Here is a 21,384-nt window from a genome sequence, read left to right as displayed (position 1 = left end):
GATTTTTGTGCTCAAAACTAAAATGTACTCAGGTGATCCTACTGGACCCATAGTCCTTTATTATATGATATGATATGATAGTTGGTTTCGAAAATTTTTTCCTCCTTATTGAACCAGTATCTATCAATTAAGCAGTTACAAAAGAAAAAAGAATAATCTGTGTCGTCGATATGCCAAATTTCTAGTCAAGTTCCATAAATTGAATTTGACTCGGTGTTTGAAATAAATTCGTTTCCAATATTTGAGTCGAATATCAACCAAGAAGGATGATATAAAATGAAAGTTTACATCTACTATGATGATTTGGCAATTCAAATTTGAGGAACCATTTTTGGGACACGGTGTATGTAGGTAGCAGTTTTCTTCTCCCACTTATTAAGTACCACTTGTCTCTTGGTTATGGACAGAAGTGAACAATTACGACGATCTACATACAATGCAAACTTCTACAAAATGCGACACGACTACATATTGTGTTCGTTTATTTTTTAGTTGCTGCGCTCTTATTAATTCTTTTTCTATATGTGGCATTCGGGGGCGAGCGAGTCTGTTTTATGAACGATGTGCACTTTATCGAAGCGTGTGGCATTCCGGACTGCGTGTGACAATGATACGGCTGACGTCTGTGTGCTGGGCCATAAATCCCAACTGACAAACAGCCAGTTCGCAGTCGATGCACGTATCTTACGTTTCCAACCCGGTGTTCATCCACTTCCTCGATTTTTTTTCGTCGTTTTTAATCGCCTCGATCGAACGTATAAAGCCCGGGTTTATGGTCAGACTGAGCTGCAAATAGAAACCATTTGCATTTACGAGCAGGAAATTGCCGACTACCTTACACACGAATTACCATCAGTTCAATTATCAGGATTAACAATATTTGCAGCTTTATAAGCCAACATAAAAATGTGATATCATCTGTGGGATCGAAATATTGTCAGAACAGCGCATCGAGAGTGGCTTACGCCTTAAGTGTATAGGCCTATTTAATCGCGCTAAGACGCAGGTGACTAGTCGTGTTGACAAAGTTGCCCTCGACTTAGAGATGAAATATATTTGTCCATCTTTCTTTCCTAAACCCGTAATTACACGACTGACGACCAGACCATGGACGACGTACGTCCACACGCATGATCAGACTATACGGCCGTTCGACGAATACCAATATCATACGCCGTAAATTGAACACGCTCCGCCTGGATTAGTGTGACGTCATAAGCACTAAAGATGTTACTCTCGTAGGATTTACATCGAGTACTAATCGCACGCATCATTTATAAACTGTATTCAACAACACTGTCTGTACCTACTAATGAACCATTGTCACCAGCCTGTCTTTTCATGGGGGTTCGGCCCAAGGCTGATTCTTTGTTTCATTGGCAATCATGTCATTTGATTTGATGAATAAAAAAACTTAACTTAACCATGGACTCTAAAGCGTTTTAGAATCAACTTAGCGCGTCGTACTGATGCCGTCAGCCGCTATCTGAATTAAAAGACACCGTTGAATGCAACTCGATGGCCAATAATATGACAGATATATATTTCATTTATGTCCTTAAAACTGTTCTGGTCACGACTGTTCACAACTTTTGTGGATACCTTTTACATTATACGGATATTCCCGACTCACAATTTCAAAAAAACAAAGACCAGTCTTAGCTCACAAAGATCAGGCTGAAAATGTTAGCTGAAATCTAATCTAAGACCAGACTCTAAGTACGGCAAGTTATTCCATTCAACGCATGTAAGCAGTGTGGCTTATCTTTTATTTATTTCTCTCCGTTTTTTACACCAAGCCAATGGATAACGCTGAAGAGAAACTACGATCCGACAACACTACCGACTCCCGAATGCACCAGCCTAGACACAGCCTGATGAGTAGTCAATATTTGCCTCTCCATAGCTACAATCTGACAACTCGTCGATGAGATTTTTTATGTAATTGCGAATAAATCGTGTCATTCGTATGGATGTTCTCCTGCGCGAAGTCAGGTCATTTCAGGTATTGAGCAATTGAGTATCGATACGTAAATAACTGTACCCCGAGTAGAGGAAGAATGCCTAGTCTTTGCTCTGTCTATGCTGGTATCTTTTGGAGCAGACCACTTCGTATAAGTGCCGCTTACACATACAATCGATCAGGCTATGTCATGCGAATATTGCTGGGGATAAAAAACTCATTCCATTTCACCCGCAAAATCACTGTGACAGGGCTTACTGTGGATTATCTATAATGGAGACACAGGTCACATGATCTGTCGGTGAATCTATATTTTTAACCAGCTGAAACTGTCTAGCTAGTCTATCTACGCGATGCACCAATTTGCCATGAGCGCAATGGGTCGAAAAGGCCTACTTCGTTTGATGATGTATTTTGTCTTTCGATTGGCGTAGAAGGGATTGTTGTGTCGATCATATTGCGAACTATCCGTTGTCTGCAATCGCGCAAGTGTTTCCGTGACAGCCCTGCTTGTATCCCATCGGATTTATCGCGAACGCGGTCTTTCTACTGGAAGGGAAGAAGGGATACGTCTAACGATGCCCGCGGATACCGCGCTTGAATTACGCGTACGTTTTTTCCCATCCTCCTTGGCGATCGGGGTTGTGTTAAGTGGTGGTCACACTAGAAAGGTCGGAACTGCGTGCGAGTGACGGGAGAAACTGGTAACCGCGTCTCGGTGAACACACCGCCATTAGTCCACGTTCAGTCGTTAGAACTGATCATTACGATTGCGTATCCCTGCCAAGATCAGATGCGAGCTCTTTTTGAACGCAATAATCGACCACTAGCACAATAGCTAAAGAGCGTTGGTGCAGGGTGCTGATGACTGTGGGTGAAGTGGCTATAACCTGTCTAATCAATTACGGTGTTATTATGTTCCTGCATGTAACGTTACTGAACATTGATGATTGCTACAGCAGCTAAAAGCCGACGTGTATTTCTATAAGATTTCAGTTCATTTTATTGCACTTATCAACTTTTATTAAATCCATTGATTTAGTTTCGTGCTCACAAATTAAGACTCATTTGCATTTTACATTTTGTCAGTTTGCCAAAATATTTAGGCGATTGGCCAATTTGAGTAGAACTCAGGTTCAAATTAGCAACCTCTCCTCAAGCAATCATGTTCAGGATATATTCTGATTATTTTCAAATTTGCCGCAAGCCATATATGATTGTGGCTACTTGTTTCTAGAAAGGGCTGGAGTGTTGTCAATAATGAACAGAGTGACCATTGAAAAGCTTTGCTTCATCTACTTCCGCTATCCCCTCGCAGCTTAACGCCATCTGGTGACGGGTGATCAATATTCAGTGTAATGATTCCAAATAATGCCATCAGAAGTACCTGCAGGCATCAATTACCTGTCAATACGGAATAACAATCATACTTGGCACTAAGTTTCACGATTTCGCCCGACATCAATTCGGTTTCCAGTTGAATAATTGAAACTGGAAATCTATTTCAGCGGCAATCTTTGCCCGCGACTAGCTGGGGAATTACATTGTGTTTGATGGGTATTCGGGCGGAGAGAGGGAGCTAGAACGGGAAGCGGGGAAGGAAACACGATGCGAAGAAAGAGCCGGCGGTCTAGTGCATCTGATCGATGTGATGCATCACCCCGATGACGCAGACGTAACGTTTAATTTGACATATATAAATCGTTCGGCGAAGACCTCCCTTCATAATTGCTTTCATTACATTTCACGTTGGTGAATATCTTTTAACCGGCATTAATCTACTGTTATTCTTATCTTCCCCGGGAAAACGGGAATCTCGAAACCGATAACGTTTCGACCAACGAATATCTATTCATGGCAGTAATGTTTGTAACGTAAGCGCACTCTCAGACGTAAACTGGTAAGAGGGTGTCTGTGTATGAATGAAATTGGAATCCGAATCGATGCACAGACGGCCTTTTCGTCCCTGCGCCGCAAACCATCGGCGGCAAAACTGTGGTCTTATATGCGTCGGGACAAAATTGAGAGATAAATCCGATGAGAATTCGATATTATCTCACCGTTAGTTGTTCGTCATCTCGCAAGTCATTTGGCTTTCACCAAACGACTGATCTTTTCTGGCGAGCTAGTCGCCATCCAACGCCGACTCTGTGAGAGAATTCTATCAATCTATTATTCGGTCGACTAGCCAAATGTATTTAGCCGCAGACGAGTCGTGAACGGGACGGCATCCCGTCGTCGAATGTCAAGGTCGTTTCTATTCGATTCGATTATGCGCACCACAGTTTTGGCGTAACGCGGCGTGTGCCGCCTCTCTTTAAGTCGGAATTAACTGAATTACATCCCGACCGAGTTGGTAATGCCGTTGGAATGGACGCGGCGCGGTGCTTGACAAGTTGTTATTAACAAAGTTAATGCGATGTTTGTCAAACAAGGCCGTGCAACGGTGTTCGTGTCATGCGTCGTATTAATCTGTGAATTGTTGGTCATGGGTGTATCATTACCACTAAACTTATTATTCCACAGAACACAAATGTAGCGTTCCTTAACTTAAAATGCATTACATTTTGCAGTCTCCAACAGGCTATACTGAACACACGATGTAGTAACGTCCAATCTCAGATCCTGATGTTACTAATTGTTGTCAGCATCTTGCCATATCGCAACTTTTTGACGCCGTTAAGACCGTAACAAAAATATTGATACGTAGCTATGTGTTATAGGGGTACTGTATCGATGTGAACTACATCATCAATATTTGTGTTTCAAAATAACACTTACAAATATAGCTGCAAAGCAGCGATAACGGGTTTTCTGGATGCATGTGATCAAAAGGAAAAATCAATTACCAGGTATTCGATGGAAAAAATAAAATGAGATGATTTGGATATTATTGGAGCAATCCTCTTTTTTGTTTGAATGGTCTAACCCAGTATAGTCCCCGTGATTTGGAAATTCTCGGAGCCCTCCTTTATTTACTTACTAAATGACGTCACAAACTGTTATTTCGCCAGTGCTTGTTGTCTAACAATTCAATTCAATTCTTTATTTACAGTAACCTAATAAGTAATTTTAAGTTTCAAATAGGATGGAAAGTACATTCAGACAATCTGTTGGTTCAGAGAGACCGTTATTACAGTATCAATTTATACATTTCGTTTCGAAGCTGTCAGTTGCCGAATCTGAATGAAGATGAATTTTATTTGACGAAATCGGCGGAAAATATATAATAATAATAATCAACAGAATTTCAAGAGGGTTTTCGACGAAAGTCAGAAAACCCTAATAATTGACATTTTTTGGAAATATCTATCAAATTTCATGACGATTATTTTCCATTTAAGGAATGTTCATGCGTTATCAATAATGAATTAGGATCATATTGTGTGAGTCAATATGCACTACGTCATCAATATTTGGGCTAGACTGGTTATCGGCCAATTGAATTCAAAATGCAATCGTCGATTTCAAATTAACTTTATTGATCCTTCTAAAATGTTTATATCAGATTATCTATTGTTGACAATATTAAGCAATTCGTGTTATTTTTCAAGGCGACAATAAACTTTCATATTAGTTTTCTTGTTAGTAAGGCCAATCCCATGGACGTATATAGGCTTATTCTCTAGTTGATACGTCCGTGGTTATTATCCCGACAGAATTCTAGATCACACAATATGTAACGTCAGCTACAATTTTCTAATCTCAAATTGCAGTTGTTGGCATTGCCGTAGTACAGTGATTTGCGTTGATTTGATTAATTAAGTATCTTGACTTAGCCGGTGTTGTGGATCTAGGGGATAAATAGACGCGAATTAATAAAGGCATGTCCTCGCCACGAGCGAAAGTTGGTGTTATTGAAGCATTTACGGGCGACGGGTCGTAATATCAAACGATTTGGCCCGCGTATCGACTGACCACATCCCCAAGGGGACTGACATCTAAAGCGGAGAGTTAAAAGGTTTATGAGGGTGAGATATGGTTGTCGTCGGTGTGCCGCCTGGAGGGCTTCGTCACACGAACTAATACACAGTCACGTTGTGATAACACTTAAACAGCGAGACAAGCTCTTCCGAAAATTGCCAGTCGCACGCGGTAATTTACCCAGTGTACATTGATGCCAGTGATATGAACTAGAAATACACTCCGAATCGCCGTGCCACCCCTGGCCTTGTCTAATCAGCCGTATGAGGTTTAGTTCTTGACGTTGAATTGCCACTGGCAGACTATTCCTTGCTTAGTTCACGCAAAATAACAAAATACCGGTAATATCGAATACGATGGAATGCGCTGTGTGCGTATTAATATAAAATAGCTATCTATCATCTATTTCTTGCGAGAGAATCTACTTTGAAGAGGGGTATAGAAAGAGACGAGGATATTCTAATAATTTTCAGTTTCAAAAACTTCTGACGAAGCCGGTATATCGGCATGTTTAAACTGGTTATAGTATTTTCACGATTCGCCGAGGCTTGTCTGTGAGTTTTGCCTCGTTTTATCTTCATTAGTTTATCGAGGAAATATCGATATGAAAGACTTCAAAGCGAAACCGAGCCCGGCAAGTGTTTGCACGTAATATAAGCGCAGTCGTTATTATTAAATTTCCATCATACACATTCGTTAGAAGCTGATTTGATTAAAATTTTCAAGAACCATCGACTTTTTTAATCACGGTTCTGATCGGCATTCACGTGTCCGGACTATTCGTTACCTTATTATCTAAATCGAAAGCGACGGGTATTGAGGCAATTGGTGAATTCGAAATCGAGGAATCTTGCGTCGATACTGTTTTTATTCAGTTAAGTGCAGTAAAGCGTTATAGGTTAAAGCGCACTTAATCTCGGCGGGGATCTCGCATAAAACTATCATTGAAGAGATGTAATTCTTGGCATTTTTTGAAGTTGTTCACTTGTTCGACAGTAGACTGTAGTACATTCCACACTTACGGGATAGTATCTAGGGTAGTGTATATTTAACTCTACCGCGGGAAACGAGGTTTGAATTGAAAGTTTCTTCTTTCTTATCATCGGCTGCATCGCAAAAAGTTCACATTAATATGCGGTTTAAACGCGCGGGCATCGTGCCAATAGTTCTCATACTCGAATCACTCGAAATCGCAATATCCGACGATGTAGTAGGCCGATAATAAAACGTAAAATCCCACAACCTTCATTGAACTAAAAGGTTTATTGAAAGCACTTGCTTATTACCGCCCCAAATCAGTCTCGAATTATCATATGGAACAGTTGCCGAGGAAATATAAAACAAGACAGTATTACGATGGAACTTGGTAAACTGGTGCTTTTATCGAATAACACTCAATGCCCAATACGATTAGTTATCCCTTCTACTAGGGGGCACTACAGTAAAATGACTTTATGTGAGTTATACTTGAACTTATCATTTCCAAAGTTAGTGTCTAGATTCATATTTTCTAAAAGTCTACAATTATTTAGAAATTAATTAGAGCGTACATACTAACTTCAGCCAATTAGCAGAAACTCTTTATCGCTGCTCTGCAGCTACATTTTGTTGAGTTTTGGTGAAAACGGTTTCCGAATCTCGGAGCAGCTTCCACAGTTTTGGGTTCAAATTCAACTGTAGAGTTGAAGATTTTGAATTTAAGACTTATTTCGACTCACGAACCAACGCGCAACTATATTCAATAGGGTCCATTTCTAAGATTCATGACGAACTTCGTGTTTTAACGATTATAATACTATTTAGTTCTCGTTTTTGCTCATTTCAGGTTTTATTGGGATTTATTCATGTTGATTTTACTCATAGCGAATCTTATCATTCTGCCAGTCGCCATCTCATTCTTCAACGATGACCTCAGCCTCCATTGGATAGTATTCAACTGCGTTTCGGATACAGTATTTCTACTAGATCTAGTCATTAACTTTAGAACAGGTAGGTGAAAACAGACAAAACTTGCTCAACTCAATATTTTGTGTGTTTATTTGAGAACTTCTTCTGTACTTTGTTGACCGCGACAAATGCCTCTACGAATTTGTCTACAGACGAAACACATAAGTTACCTGCAACATTCGTCGCTAGTGAACTTGTAATACATTTACACCCTCTCCACCAAAGACGGTTGCTCCAACATTGACATTTGAATTACCACGGTGACATCAAATTGAATACAGCTTAGTTTTCTGTTTTCTACCTGTGCTAATTGTCAGTGAATCAAATCGCTTGAAGCAATTTAATGATGCCACGTGGGATTTCTGTATGTGTCAATCGTCTTTTCCGAAAGGGTCCACGGTATCTGTTATACTTTGTCTCCGACACTGAAATCTACCGGGGCTAATTTATGAGGTGATGTTTGCATCGACTTGAGCAGTGACGTCGCGTTGAGCTATAGCGTCATCGTTGACACGTAGCTTAATTTGTCGACATCACCCGGGGCTTTTCTTCGTTAGAGTTGCAGCAGTAAAACTATTCTCCGAGGTTTTCATTGATCAACGATTCCGTGAATCCTTTAAATTTCACGCTCGTTAGATTTGATTTAACCGGGGTTCCGCGGCACGAATTCTAATATACTGGTTGCAGAGCCTGCTTTATGTGATATAATAGATCGAGAATGAAAAATCAAGAACATGGTTCTATTTACAGTTAACCTCGCATCACTCGAACATGGCCTACTCTTTAACTTACTCGGACTAAAACGTAATCATTCTTCTGACTTCCTAACGTAATTTCCTTATCCTTTTCTCAGAACAATATCATTCCAGTCCCGGTTTGTCACAGAGTTAGGCGAGGCCTACTGTACCGGTCATATAGTAACAAGTACACGAAATATAGTTGGTCGATAGGCATTTAAATGCAAGTACACGTATTCAACTAGTCTAAGGTCAATTATAAATAAATGAAGCGACGGGGCATTTTGGTGCCTTATACCGTATTAGACAATCCAATTTGTAAATTTGTCGCTAAGATTAGTTCACCCACATCGCGGCCATTAGTCGCGCCTTTGATCGATGGTCCTTCAAGAATGCGCCCGGAATATATAACGAGCGATCGTCTGCAACTCAGAGCGGTCGCTGTTAAAGAACAAAGGTCAGATATAAGATGCGTTCAGGTGCTTCTCTGGTCGAAGAAGTAGAACAAGTGCTCGAAAAATAATCCTCTTCCGAAGCGTCCGAATAATGTCGGGAGTCTCGCAGACAACGAGCGGATACCAGGCGGCAGCCTAGCAACCGAAGAATATATTACGGGTGACAATTTCTGAAATAGAGAAGCTCATTCATTCATCGTGTTTGTCGGTTTTCATTTGGCCACTGACAATCGTGATCAACATATGATAATGTGTTGCTGATAATCGGGGTTGATTAATGAGTTGTTGACAAAAAGACCTCGACGGGCAACCAGAATTCGAGAATAGCTTGAAAATCACCGCGAGTCAGCCGCGATTCATCAGTGCACGACGGAAGTTCATAACATTTATCTTTCACAAAACGAATTACCCTGAATTTCCACGTCTGGATTGATTGGCAATTTACACAGTGAGTCGGTTGCACAGTTCTATGGGTAAATCATGGACTCTAAAACGAAATCTAGTTTTAGAGTCCATGGTTAAATTTCACACTAAGGCTAAAAACATTAATACCTTGTTCCTCATTTCTGCTTAAAGGTTGACCTGGCCGGCCGCCAAACCATAACTCGGCAACGATAGAAATTAACTGAGTGAAAAGTGACCCGGCCGACTAGGAGAAACAAGGTGTCATTTTATTTAACTGGTGGAACTTGTTCCCGGATCTGATTCCCTACGATCTGAAAATTAGTCGAACCTATAGGGCCTAACGCATTCAGATTTTTTCTGCAATCATTAGACGACTAAGCTAATGATGCTCTTCTACGTGAACTTGTGATTTAGATACGTACTATCTAATCAAATTCTTCGATTCCACAGATGAGTAGAATATCCATCTCAGCAGTCATGTCCGAGTTCATGCGATCTACATGATTGAGTGAGCTTTACGAAACCGAGACGTTTCGACAACGTCGTTGCAATTTGCCAATGATTTCTGATAATAACAACTACCTAATGAGCTTGTTATCGAATAGTTTTAATGTCGGTGGTTTATCATATGGAATCTCAATACTACCTTTCAATCGTAATTACACGCCGTATCGGTTCATGTGTGTTTAGGCGCAGGTAGGTGCCTCGCATTGCCGGCTATTGATGAGTTTCCCCATGTAAGACCGCTGTGTGCTGTGGGCTGGCTGCACCTATATAAACTTAACACTTGTATATACGAAGTTGTTACTGGTAATCACATGGATTAATCAGTTATTTCCTGATAGTCGAATATATAGACTGATTAATTCGTTACGGAGACTATGATAGCGAGCCGGTTATCGCCGATTCACTGCTAAAATGATTTACTGGCAATTTGGTGCACAATCACACCCATAAGCCGGTCTTCTTAGACCTGATGAAATATAAACCACTTGTGTTCCTATTGACCCGTGTGCTTTTTCCATGTGCGGTGCCGGCTTATTGGCGGTCAAACTCGATTAATGATTTACATACTAAGATATTAGAAGTTTCTTTATCCCCGTGATATTTTCAATTGACTTGTTTTCCGAGATATTGGCTTCGACCACAGGGACTTGACACAAAAGGATTTTGACCACAGTACCCTAGGTACTATATATAAAACGACTTTAAAAAAAGTCTTTTTATATAGGCCTAGTACCTAGGATACTTGGGTCAAAATCCTTTTGTGTCAAGTCCCTGTGGCTTCGACAGTCAAACAATCCAATACTCAGTCTATAATGTTTTCTTCCGCACTCGTGCCTTTTCTCCCTGTTAAAATAATTGCATTGAGTAGAATTAGAGCTAGCTCAAAGCGCTACCTGGATTTGTTAGTTACTTCCAGCCCAGAATGGCTTATCAGACCTGTACATGCTGTATGACAATATAGTACTGATATGCAATGTTGATGTGCGAAAACTGATTGGGCATAATACATATACTTATGATAACAAAAAAACTATACTTAACAGTTTACTGACGCCTTGAAAAATAACACATATTGCAAAATATCGTCGACAATATATAATGTAATATAATATAAATTACATAACATTAAGGATCAATTAAGTTATATTGGATTTGAATTGAATTGACCGGCAACCAGTCTAGCCCCGGTATATTGGTGAGGCAGTGCACATCCTCTCAGAAATGATTATTAGAATCTTTCAAACCCAAAATAAGAGTTATGAAATACATTTCATTACAAAATAAACGCCAAAATTGGCAATATCGTAAAATAGTTATTATGAAACGCCAATATTGATGACGTAGTGCACATCGACTCACACAGGACCCCTTATATAACGCCGAGTAGGTATCAATGTGTATAAACATGATTCTAACGGTTTTACGGCGACACATTAAAACAGCTCTAGTGGTTGGCTGCTCGAGTTTATTTTGGCTGTGGTCGAGTGTACTGAGATGCTATGATAATCACTAATTTTCAAACCAGGCAATTCGCTCATTTGTCTTGTGTGTCGAATCACGTTTCGACTTTCAAGATGAACCATCGTGGTAATTCGATCATTTGTCTTGTGCATCGAATCACGTTTTGCGCCTTCCAATAGAAAGTGTTTCGACTCCTTAAAAGGTTAGTATACGCGACGTTACGGATTCTAATCAAGGAATATTCGTGAGAGCGCATATTTCTTGAACTTCTCATTTCGTGGGAAGAGTCCTTTCTCGGCAATTACGATGAATGAAACTTTATCGTTTCAATCTACGCGGACGCGCTGATTCCTGCAGACAAAGATAATTAGAAGCGAAGCTATAAGCAGACGGATTTTCAAGAACTCCCTGATGTATTTGACATCGCCTCGATTCAAACACGCCCGAACGCGGTGTTTTATATTTTTCAATAGGTTTACTTATCGACGTTTAATTATAAATTGTAAATTTAATTTCCAATTCAAATATGAATTTTCTTTTAAGTTAAATATTTGCCAGCCGGCTATCGCTTAATTCTAATTCTAATGCGACTGTTTGATGTCTCTCTATCTCTTTCGACGGCTTCGATGCGCGCAATATAGGAAATATGAACGCGGTTACTTCGCCGATCATGTCTTCACCGTCATGAAAAGTATCCAGCCTAACAACAAAAATTATTCCAGCCAATCTCAGTGTTTGCGGTAGCGAAGATGTTTGCGCAACGACAGTGCTTAATCTGAAACAGCAACTCGCGCGCCGCCGAGGTATAAGCCGAGACGAATGAATATCAGTTTCCAGCAAATAGGCCCCATAATATTTGCATATACGACGCTTTGAATAACGAAAATACGAGTTTCTTATCAGCGGCGACTGATTAAATAAGAAAAAGAATGCGAAAACCTATACTAGTGAGCTAAGGGGATATATTTGCGCGTGCAACAGGCCGGAATGCCCCGTAATAGGCCGTATTACACAAGAATCCTATTGAACTATTCGTTTTGCACCCTAACAGCGGGGATAGGGTTGCCGGAAGATGAAGATTCGAGAGTAAGCACATGGTCAGCGGCGTAATTGTTTAATTAGACAAGAAGGTATGGCATGTAAGTCTGTAAACCTCGACGGGCTCGAATGTTCGTTGCGCACGTGTATCTAGTATACACAATCACGGCTCGGTGGCGGTGAGGTATGATACATAGAAATGGCGCCTGCTTCATTAGTCTGTGTGAACACCGCGACGAATTCCGCGATTGTATATCGCGTTCACCTGAGTCCGTGCAAATGGCGGTGCGGAGTTGGTGTTTTTTTTTCGCGTCGCATCCGTCCGAGCGGAAATGGAACGTCGTGTAACTGTTGGATCAGAAATGTTTAATTCCGGGGACGTGATAAACATTCCTTCAGTCGTATTTTTCTCATTGATCAATGATTCATATCTCACTGCCGTGGCCGGCAATCTCTCTCTCCCTCTCTCTCTACTCCTTCTCTCTACTCTATCTCTCGCTCTCTCTTGTTATCTCCTAAAGCGCCTTTGCTACGGATTCCTAGCGTAAATGACATCTAACCATTCTTCCTCTCACCCAGGTCTCTACGCGTTGCGATTTTTATTTCTGTCTTTTCGCAGAGACTTTTTTTCTATACGATAAGATCTGATTATAAGTAGTCTGAACTGGATCATGATAAGCAACAAGTCCAGAACCTTTCTCAGACACGAATAAACTTCTAGGGACTTGCGGGGGATCGAATCTAGAAATCAAAGCAATTGATGATTCAAACCATTCTACAAACAGGTCTTAGGAAAGGATCCAACAGCTAAGAAGACCAGGTCAACGGGGCAAAGCCAGTTATCTGTTGGCCGAGAGACGGCGCTAATGTAGTATTGGGCAATTCTCAGTCAACAACAGTCGCTGCCATAGTTTTTTTTCGCATGTTCCATTAAAAGATTGAAAGAGGGACTGAAAAGGCGAAATGCTAAGACACTAGATAGCGCAAGGCTTTATACTGCTGGGGCTGGTTTTATAGACTGGTATCAGCTTAAACCAATCGGTTAACTGCATTGGAAATAAGTTGAGGTAAGCCCCAGGTTAGAGTTTTTGCAACATTCAGAATATTCAAACGTCGTTTGTAACCATAGGGCCGTTTGTAATGCTAATCTTGTGTTTAGTTTCGTTACTCTTGATGTTATGAACGAAAAAAATGCAACTCGGATCAATCTTAATAGTTCTCGTTGTTTTGCCGCGTCATGGAGATGGATTATGGGGTCGTTTCTACTCGGCTGCCTTTTTAAAGACATAATTGCAGCGTTTCGCCATTCCGTTTATAATCCAATAAACCGCAATACGGAGACCTCTACACGAATAGCCGAACGCATGTCTGTTAATAGTAGAACAATTATTGATACAGGGGATGTATCAGGCAACCGTGTGGCTCTCAGATAGCCCCGTGTCCAATATGAAAAATAAATTACGACCCGATTGCCGGAGTAATTGCATCATGTATATCTGAATATGAATTCATTCCATTAGAATGGCTCCATTCAATCGGTATTAACGCCAATACAGCCAGAAAAGATTGAATTTTGTGCTCAATTTGCCGAATGTATAGTGTACATTATGGCGGCGGGTCGAACCGGTTCCATCCATTAAGCGCCAGTGAGTCGTTCGAATCTTTCGTCGGCGAAAGTGCCGGCTTAAACCGGTTGCGCACATACCTGACTATGATTAGTCGAGAATGGATTCATAACGACGCCGCATACGCGCTAAGATTGCGAAGTAATAAGCCTCAAGTGACTGTGAAAGTATTTTATTCAAGTCAAGAAATCGGCGGCATGGCGGCGAAGGCGACGGGGCACGCCGTGTGTGTGATGATTCGATCGTCAGATGAATTTCTGATCTATTTTGCACGAATAGATCAAAAATGACGTATTCACAGCTGGTCGCTGATAAGCTTTCCGTTCTCCGTCACAGAATCAAAGTGTCTTTCTTGCTCGTTTTGTCGTCAGCTACTTTTACGCTCCCCATTCGATCAATGATTTTCAATAGCTTCTCTTAACCAGTGTTTTTTGTAACGTCTATCGAAAATTCCCACGGTGTTTGATTTCACAGACACGCCGTCGCGTACATTCAAACTGACGATTCAGATAATCTTACACGAGATTTTCTAACGCTACCATTCTCGGCCAGATTTTAATCACAAGGAATTATACGCATCTTGAAAAATACGTGCCATTTTTCGACTATATGCCGACAATTTACAATAATACTTCTGAATGAATTTAGACTAGCTTATGTCAGGCTACGACGCCGGCGCAACTGGGGTTATCCGCAACTAGCGGCCTCCTACGGTACGCCATCAGGTTGTCATTTCCGCCATTCATAAACCGGTAAAAATTCAAATAAGAATATAGAAAATAAAAATAAGATTTATTTATGAAATTATAGACACTTCAAATATTTCAATTGATTTGTTTGTTTTATAAAGAATGTCATCAAAACTTTATTTTCAAATACAAAATAAACGCTGATTGACACTCCTCTTTTGTTCGATATCGCTATGCTACTTTAATTGGTCACAGACCATCTGCAGTCGCTTTAGTTGCCAGTGATCGTAGTCGACTATTAGCAGGGAAGCAACTGGTGCGATCTCAGACCCCGTTATACGACATAAGCTGTCGGGCTTCGATCGCATTTCCTCTCAGTTCGACTCGCAGACCGACATAAGCTATAGCCTTTACATGTATTCGATTATGTTTCGTTTTTAGATTTATGTTACGGGAATTGGAGAACCAGTTCCACATTTTGTGACTTGGGCTTCTCATTAAAGTACTTAGAAATCTGAGGAATCTTGGAAATTTACTAAATCTTTCACACTTTGAACCTGCGTGTAAAATACACTAACAAGTTCAAGAACTGAGACTACGTCTTAGATTGACCCATCTGAATTTGGTTTTTAAAGCAGAACAACAAGCAAAAAATTTGATACCGTAACTTTTCTACTGCACTGATGCTTCCTCTCGAATCTGTGGACTACGCCTACGACTACAACTGGTGGTGACATTGATACTTTAACGAAAGCCAACTAGACACAGTATAATCAGATATCAGTCTTAACAAACTAAATTGCATTCACTTTGATCGGTGCGCTTCGTTAATCTCTTGTGAATTTAAATCTTCGATTTAAACTTCAGAATATCATTTGTCTCGCGGTACGCAACTTTTCATAGCTATCGTCTGTTTTTACTGTTTGAAGATATTGCTTTTTTGACGCCACAAAAATGTTTGTATACATTGATACATAGTATGCGTTATTTAAGGGGTTCTATGTGAGTCGATGTGCACTACGTCATCAATATTAGCGTTTCAACATAACAATTACTATGGGAATTTTGGCGTTTATTTTGTAATTGGACCTAAATGTATTTCATAACTCTCATTTTATTATCAATAAATTTTGATGATTATTTCTGAGCGGGCGTGCACAACGTCATCAATATATCGGGGCTAGACTGGTTGCCGGCCAATTCAATTCAATTATCGATGTATTCAAATCCTAATAACTTCTTTGATCCTTACTATTACCGGTATGCAATCTATATGATATTACTCATTGCCAACAATAATACGCAGTATACATATTCATTTGTTATTTTTCAAGCCGTCAAAACGTTCAAGTTGGTTTTCTTGTTATTTGGTTTTCGTGCCGTAACGACGACAGTTTGTAGATCGGTCGACCTATGTTTTCTTGCTCTCCAGACGATCGTTTGCATGAAACGAGCTCCTGTCGTACGTCACAATAGACGGCTTTGTGGATCAGCGTGATATGGATAGCCACTTTTTACTGCGTTATGTCATAAATCGTAGCGGTTTGTCCGGGGTTCGTTTGAAGACATTTTCCATTACTGCGACACCAAAGATAAACCTGATGGGACACGCGAAGACGTCCGCGGTCTGCGTTCTGCTAAAATGATGGAACAACCAGGACACTTAACCTAATTATACCTACTGCGACGAGCGAAGAGTTTAGAGCATTTCCGTTGTACGAAAATCAAATTAGCGGATATCGAATCTGTAACCCTCGCTGCAAGATGTCTAAAAATCGTTTCTTCTGGAATCCGATCAAGAAATCATCGAATGAGCAATAATGACTTTGTGACATGTCGTATGCCCGTGTGACTGTGGTCATTAGTCAACCGGTAATATCCTATACGCATACTTTTTATTCTGCAACCTTTCATTTTCTTAAGACCCTAATTCCACATAGTTAGATCAATTTGTGGTATACGCATCTTTGTTGCGGCGAAAGAAAAAAGAAACAAAAGCCGCGTTGCTCTCTATTCAGCTGAAATTTTTATGAAGCCGTCTCATTCGCCGTTAATAGCATTTGAATGGCCACGCAAGTCGCGCTGCAATGATACTCGATAAGAAAAACATGAAATAATAATGATAGACTTGAATGGGATAAATTGAATAGGCAATTGTCAACGCCAGGCAATCACAAAGCCGAGTAGTGTTTCGTGCTGTATGCGCGATAAAGCCGTCTGCGGAAGCTGTCGGCTGCAACTGAAGGAATCTGTACCGTAATAGTCCTCTAGAATGTCGGTAATCATTTTGCTCTGTGCAACACGCGTTTGAATTTGAATTTTAGCGCTGCGGTTCGTTAATCGCTTCAAAGTCAACTTGAATGTCTCGGGGGTTTTCAAGTAGAGCCGAACATTATTGACTTGCAGACGATACCTTAAAAGTTTCCATATGTACATAAAGGAAAAAAGCCATATTCAGACGAACTGAGAATGCAACTATACCGACTCGAATCTCAGATGTCGTTTGGTTGAAACGACGTTCGCGTACACTTCAAAAGGTTAGATTATTGACATATTCTGTAAAAACAGTGATGTTTTAACAGGCTAAACGTTAGAAAGGTTTGAATAAAGATTTACACCAATACGCTGATGTAAGATAAAAAGAAACCTTGCAAAACCAGAGTGACACAGTCAAGCTTTTGAGTTAAAACCAGTCTAAGGCCATCTTATTCTATAGCCAATGAAACAACTAAAGACCAGCCTGCCTTTTCATTCGAAACCATTCTTTTGATTTAAGTCACAACTGTGTATAACTAAAATCGGAAAAATTGGGACATCCGGTAATCAGTCAATTTTGAAATATCCTCATCTCTTGTTGGTCATTTTGCTGAAATATCGCGCATAATGAGCCAATCGGAGTGACCGTTACATTGATTCTGCGAACATCCTGACCAAACTACTTATTTACAATCGAAATAAACTATATATTTACGATCGGGGCGCCGCAATTTTACTGACGCTTACGTATAGAATCTCGTATAAACACCTCCTCGAATACCTAACTAGCAACCGTTAATTCCGTTCGGGTTGCTAAATCAACACACAGATAAAACCGATGTAAAATATCGGTTTACATATACTAGATCTATAATTCAATAATGAGCGATCACACCACACTTAAAATATCATCAAATAAATCGATTCATATCATTTGCGGAGCTTGGAGCTCGACATTTTTTGCTTTCTAAGAATATCTATTTTCGTTCTGGATATTCTTTCTCGAACTAAATTCACTAATTTTGTTTGCTACTAATATTTGCTACGATGGAATTCGATGATTAAATTGATGATACAACCCGGAGCCGTTTAGTTAGAGTAATGCAATACGACTGCCGGACTGGATGAGTTAAATTGTTTGATTTGTGGCTCTGAGTATTCCCAGTGAACTTAACGCCGCCTAATCCGTCGTACCAGGCGTAGCTAGTTAGAGGGAATTACAAAATAGTGTCGGCTAATACGGCTCGATAGGCTTAAGCAGCGTCTTTAACTAAGATTTAGATAAATGCCGACTCGCATCTCGTATATTGCATATAGTAACAGTCAGAGATTATTTCGTTCTCATTTGTCATTGCTTAAAGCGAAAATAGCAGTTTTTACCACTGTAAAAGCCAGCTCAGGCTTAATTAGATAAGAGCTCAATTTGCTACATATATTAGACTTAATTAAACCTACACATAAATATTTCAATAGGCCTATAGTAAAATCTTCTACACAGTCGCGGGCTTAACTGACTGGTACATGGAGGGAGACTATAGAATATACAATATTTACAATCACCATATAATATATAAACCTGTCTTAAAATAAAACACAGCAAAGTTATTAACAATACATGACGTATACGCTATTTACAACATACTAATTAGAGGGATCTTTATACATCTAAGCCTTTTTTCTAATGAAATTTTCAAAGTGGATTGTGGGTTCTTTTAAATATCAAGATCGCAAAAAGAGTTCAAAAATGTTTTCACACTTATCACCTCAACGAGAGGTATTCAGATGGACATCATGAAGTGCGGGTCACGCCATCTGGTGGGATAGCTGTGCTGTTTTCTGCCCAGAGAGTGTCGGTATTTTCATCGTTCAATCACGAACAACATACGCCAAATTCTTCCGTTATATATTGATACTTGATTGGATTGTCTCCAGTTATACAACATCACTATACGGTGCTTGTATAAATCGTTTATTGGTTCACAGGTTTATGCCGAAGATTTGTTGCTATTTTTGAAGATCAAATACGCGCTTGATATTCAGCTCCACGTACAAGATTGATTGGGGGTAGGTTTGGCGGTCACTGCAATAAGCCACGACGACGGTTTAGATTGCGCGTAGGAAGCGGATAGATGTAGCGCAATACTGTAACACGTTGATATGAGTCGTGTCATTAGTAGTTCTCCTTCTCTCTCTCTCTCACTAGTCTAGTTTTATGGCGAGTTTAATCAACGATATATTATTTCTCCTGTCAGTCTCGGTGAGAATCGAGTTGCTAGTGGTGCTGGACGCCGGATCGTCTCGTCCGGCGTCCGTCGCGTTGCAGACACCATCACCGCGTTGCTACACACGGTGATTCTCGTAATACTCCGACCCGTAGAGTGATACTCGAGTACCTCTGAAAAATCTCCACCTAATGACCCACTTAACCTTCAGGGTCCGAAACAGTTTTCCGCGAGTTCAGTGCGAAAAATTGTCGCACGAGCACTTTCGCCCTCGATCGTCTTTTATTTGTTCATACCCTAAATTCTTAATGGCTGTCATCTTGTTTCCACTTAATAACGGACATCCAGTTAATTATTTGTAAAGGTGCCACCAAAGTTTTATCAATCTTATTGCGTTTTCTCATCGATATAAGCAATGACATCCTTTACAGGAAAACTTGCTGAGTAGTTTTTGATCGCGTATGTTTTTGCAGTCTTTCTTCGTATGTTAGATACCGTGAAGATCGTGTAAGTGATGTCTTTATTGTGATTAGTGTAAGCACAGCCGAGTATCCCCCGACTACGCTATAAAAGAAAATAATGATAGAATAATCCGTACAGTCTAACGTGGAGAACAGATGATTAAGTTTGAGACCCTCTATAAACAGAATTTAAAGGATTAGAAACGAATTTCATTCATCAAGAATTAAAATCCAAATACACGACGTTTCGAACGATTTCGAAGAGATCGTCATCGTCAGGCGTGTGTCACACGACCTGACGTCATCGTCAGGTGTGTGTCACACTACCTGACGATGATGTCTATCATTTGAGTTGAGAATTTGAAACGTCGTTTATTTTCTATTTTAGTTCTTAATGAATAAAATTCTTTTTTAAAGTTCTTTTTAATTCTGAATATAGCGTGCTTTAAACTTATCAGAAAAAGATAAATCATGTTCATCCATTATCGTTATTATCATCAGCTACAGTATGTCTGTGTCTCTAGTGTCGTGACATTGGAGTGATGTAAAAGGATGGATCGCAATTTGATTATTTATTCATTGAATTCACGCATATCCATTGACGACGACATGAAAACATTGGCTCCCCTTAATATTTGTATGCTCTTCGTTTAATTTCATCGGCGCTGCTGCTGCTTAAGATGATCGCGCCGGGTTAAAAGGTGAAAAACGCCGATTGCGCGATTTACCGAAACGAGGTCAAGGTCTCGATCAATTATTATTCGAAACTGACGTATTTCCATTTCCTGTAACAAGATTCAATGCAGAATTTGATTATCTCACAAAATCTATCGATGGCAGCGTTACGCGGATAAGCCTACGGGACAAGTTATCTGGTTTTCGGGAATGAAAGATAATGGCGCGGGAGAAATTCGAAATATCCTTTGATTCGGTCTAGATTGTCGTTTCGTGTAGAATTTCTTGGGGACATTCAGGAAAGCGGGAAGAGATTGACCAGACTCACGATAATGAACAAAGACTGGTTTATAGACTGGTATTATCTTTTACTCGGGTGCTAACTCAATTGAAAGTGAACACAGTTAGGCCCGGTTTAAAGTTGATACAACATCGTAAAGTCAGCCCCCGGGCTATCCAAAACCGTTTTAAAAGTCATCAACTCAGATTAAGCGAAAAGAAATTTTCCTAAAACTGGCCTCATTAAAACTCTTCTTTTTATCGCAATGATCAATGGTTAAGTTAGAAATGATTAAGACTAAAACGAAGACACGGCTCCACATTTGCACACCTTAAAATTGGCTGCTTTCCAAACGACACGTACTGGCGTTGTGCAATCACTCGTTGATTTCATTTCCGGAAATTCTACTCGGATTTTCTATTTTTGCATCGTATTTACCGAGTTGATGGAAATTCGTTTTCGATGTCGAGATCGGCTTCGTATCCGACACGCGACTAAACGCACTTTATTCATTTCATAATTTACACCTGGCAGCTAATTCACAATCGATTTGATCGCCTGGCTCGTCTCATCCATATGAGCGCAGACGATGCGCGGGAACCGTGTTCGTCAACGAAGTGTAAATTCATCCTCTGATTACTTGCTCCATCAAAGTATAACAATACCAGCACGCCGCCGCATTGTCGCCGACATGATCTTAGAGAGATCGGTTTTTATTAAAAACTCTCACTTCAAAAAC

General features: G+C 40.1%; 1 protein-coding gene across 1 annotated transcript in view; it reads left to right on the top strand.

The window, feature by feature from the left end:
* The window catches only part of LOC141905561 (potassium/sodium hyperpolarization-activated cyclic nucleotide-gated channel 3-like), a 54,481-nt gene that overhangs the window by 17,256 nt on the left and 15,841 nt on the right, over positions 1 to 21,384 (top strand). The window contains exon 2 of the mRNA XM_074794469.1: positions 7,713 to 7,876. Within this exon, the coding sequence (XP_074650570.1) occupies positions 7,713 to 7,876 (164 nt within the window). The remainder of the gene's footprint in view (positions 1 to 7,712; positions 7,877 to 21,384) is intronic.

The sequence above is a fragment of the Tubulanus polymorphus genome, chromosome 5 (assembly GCF_964204645.1).
Source record: "Tubulanus polymorphus chromosome 5, tnTubPoly1.2, whole genome shotgun sequence".
Classification (NCBI taxonomy): domain Eukaryota; kingdom Metazoa; phylum Nemertea; class Palaeonemertea; order Tubulaniformes; family Tubulanidae; genus Tubulanus; species Tubulanus polymorphus.
Note: the sequence above shows the minus strand (reverse complement) of the source record. Positions and strands in the feature narration are given on the sequence as shown.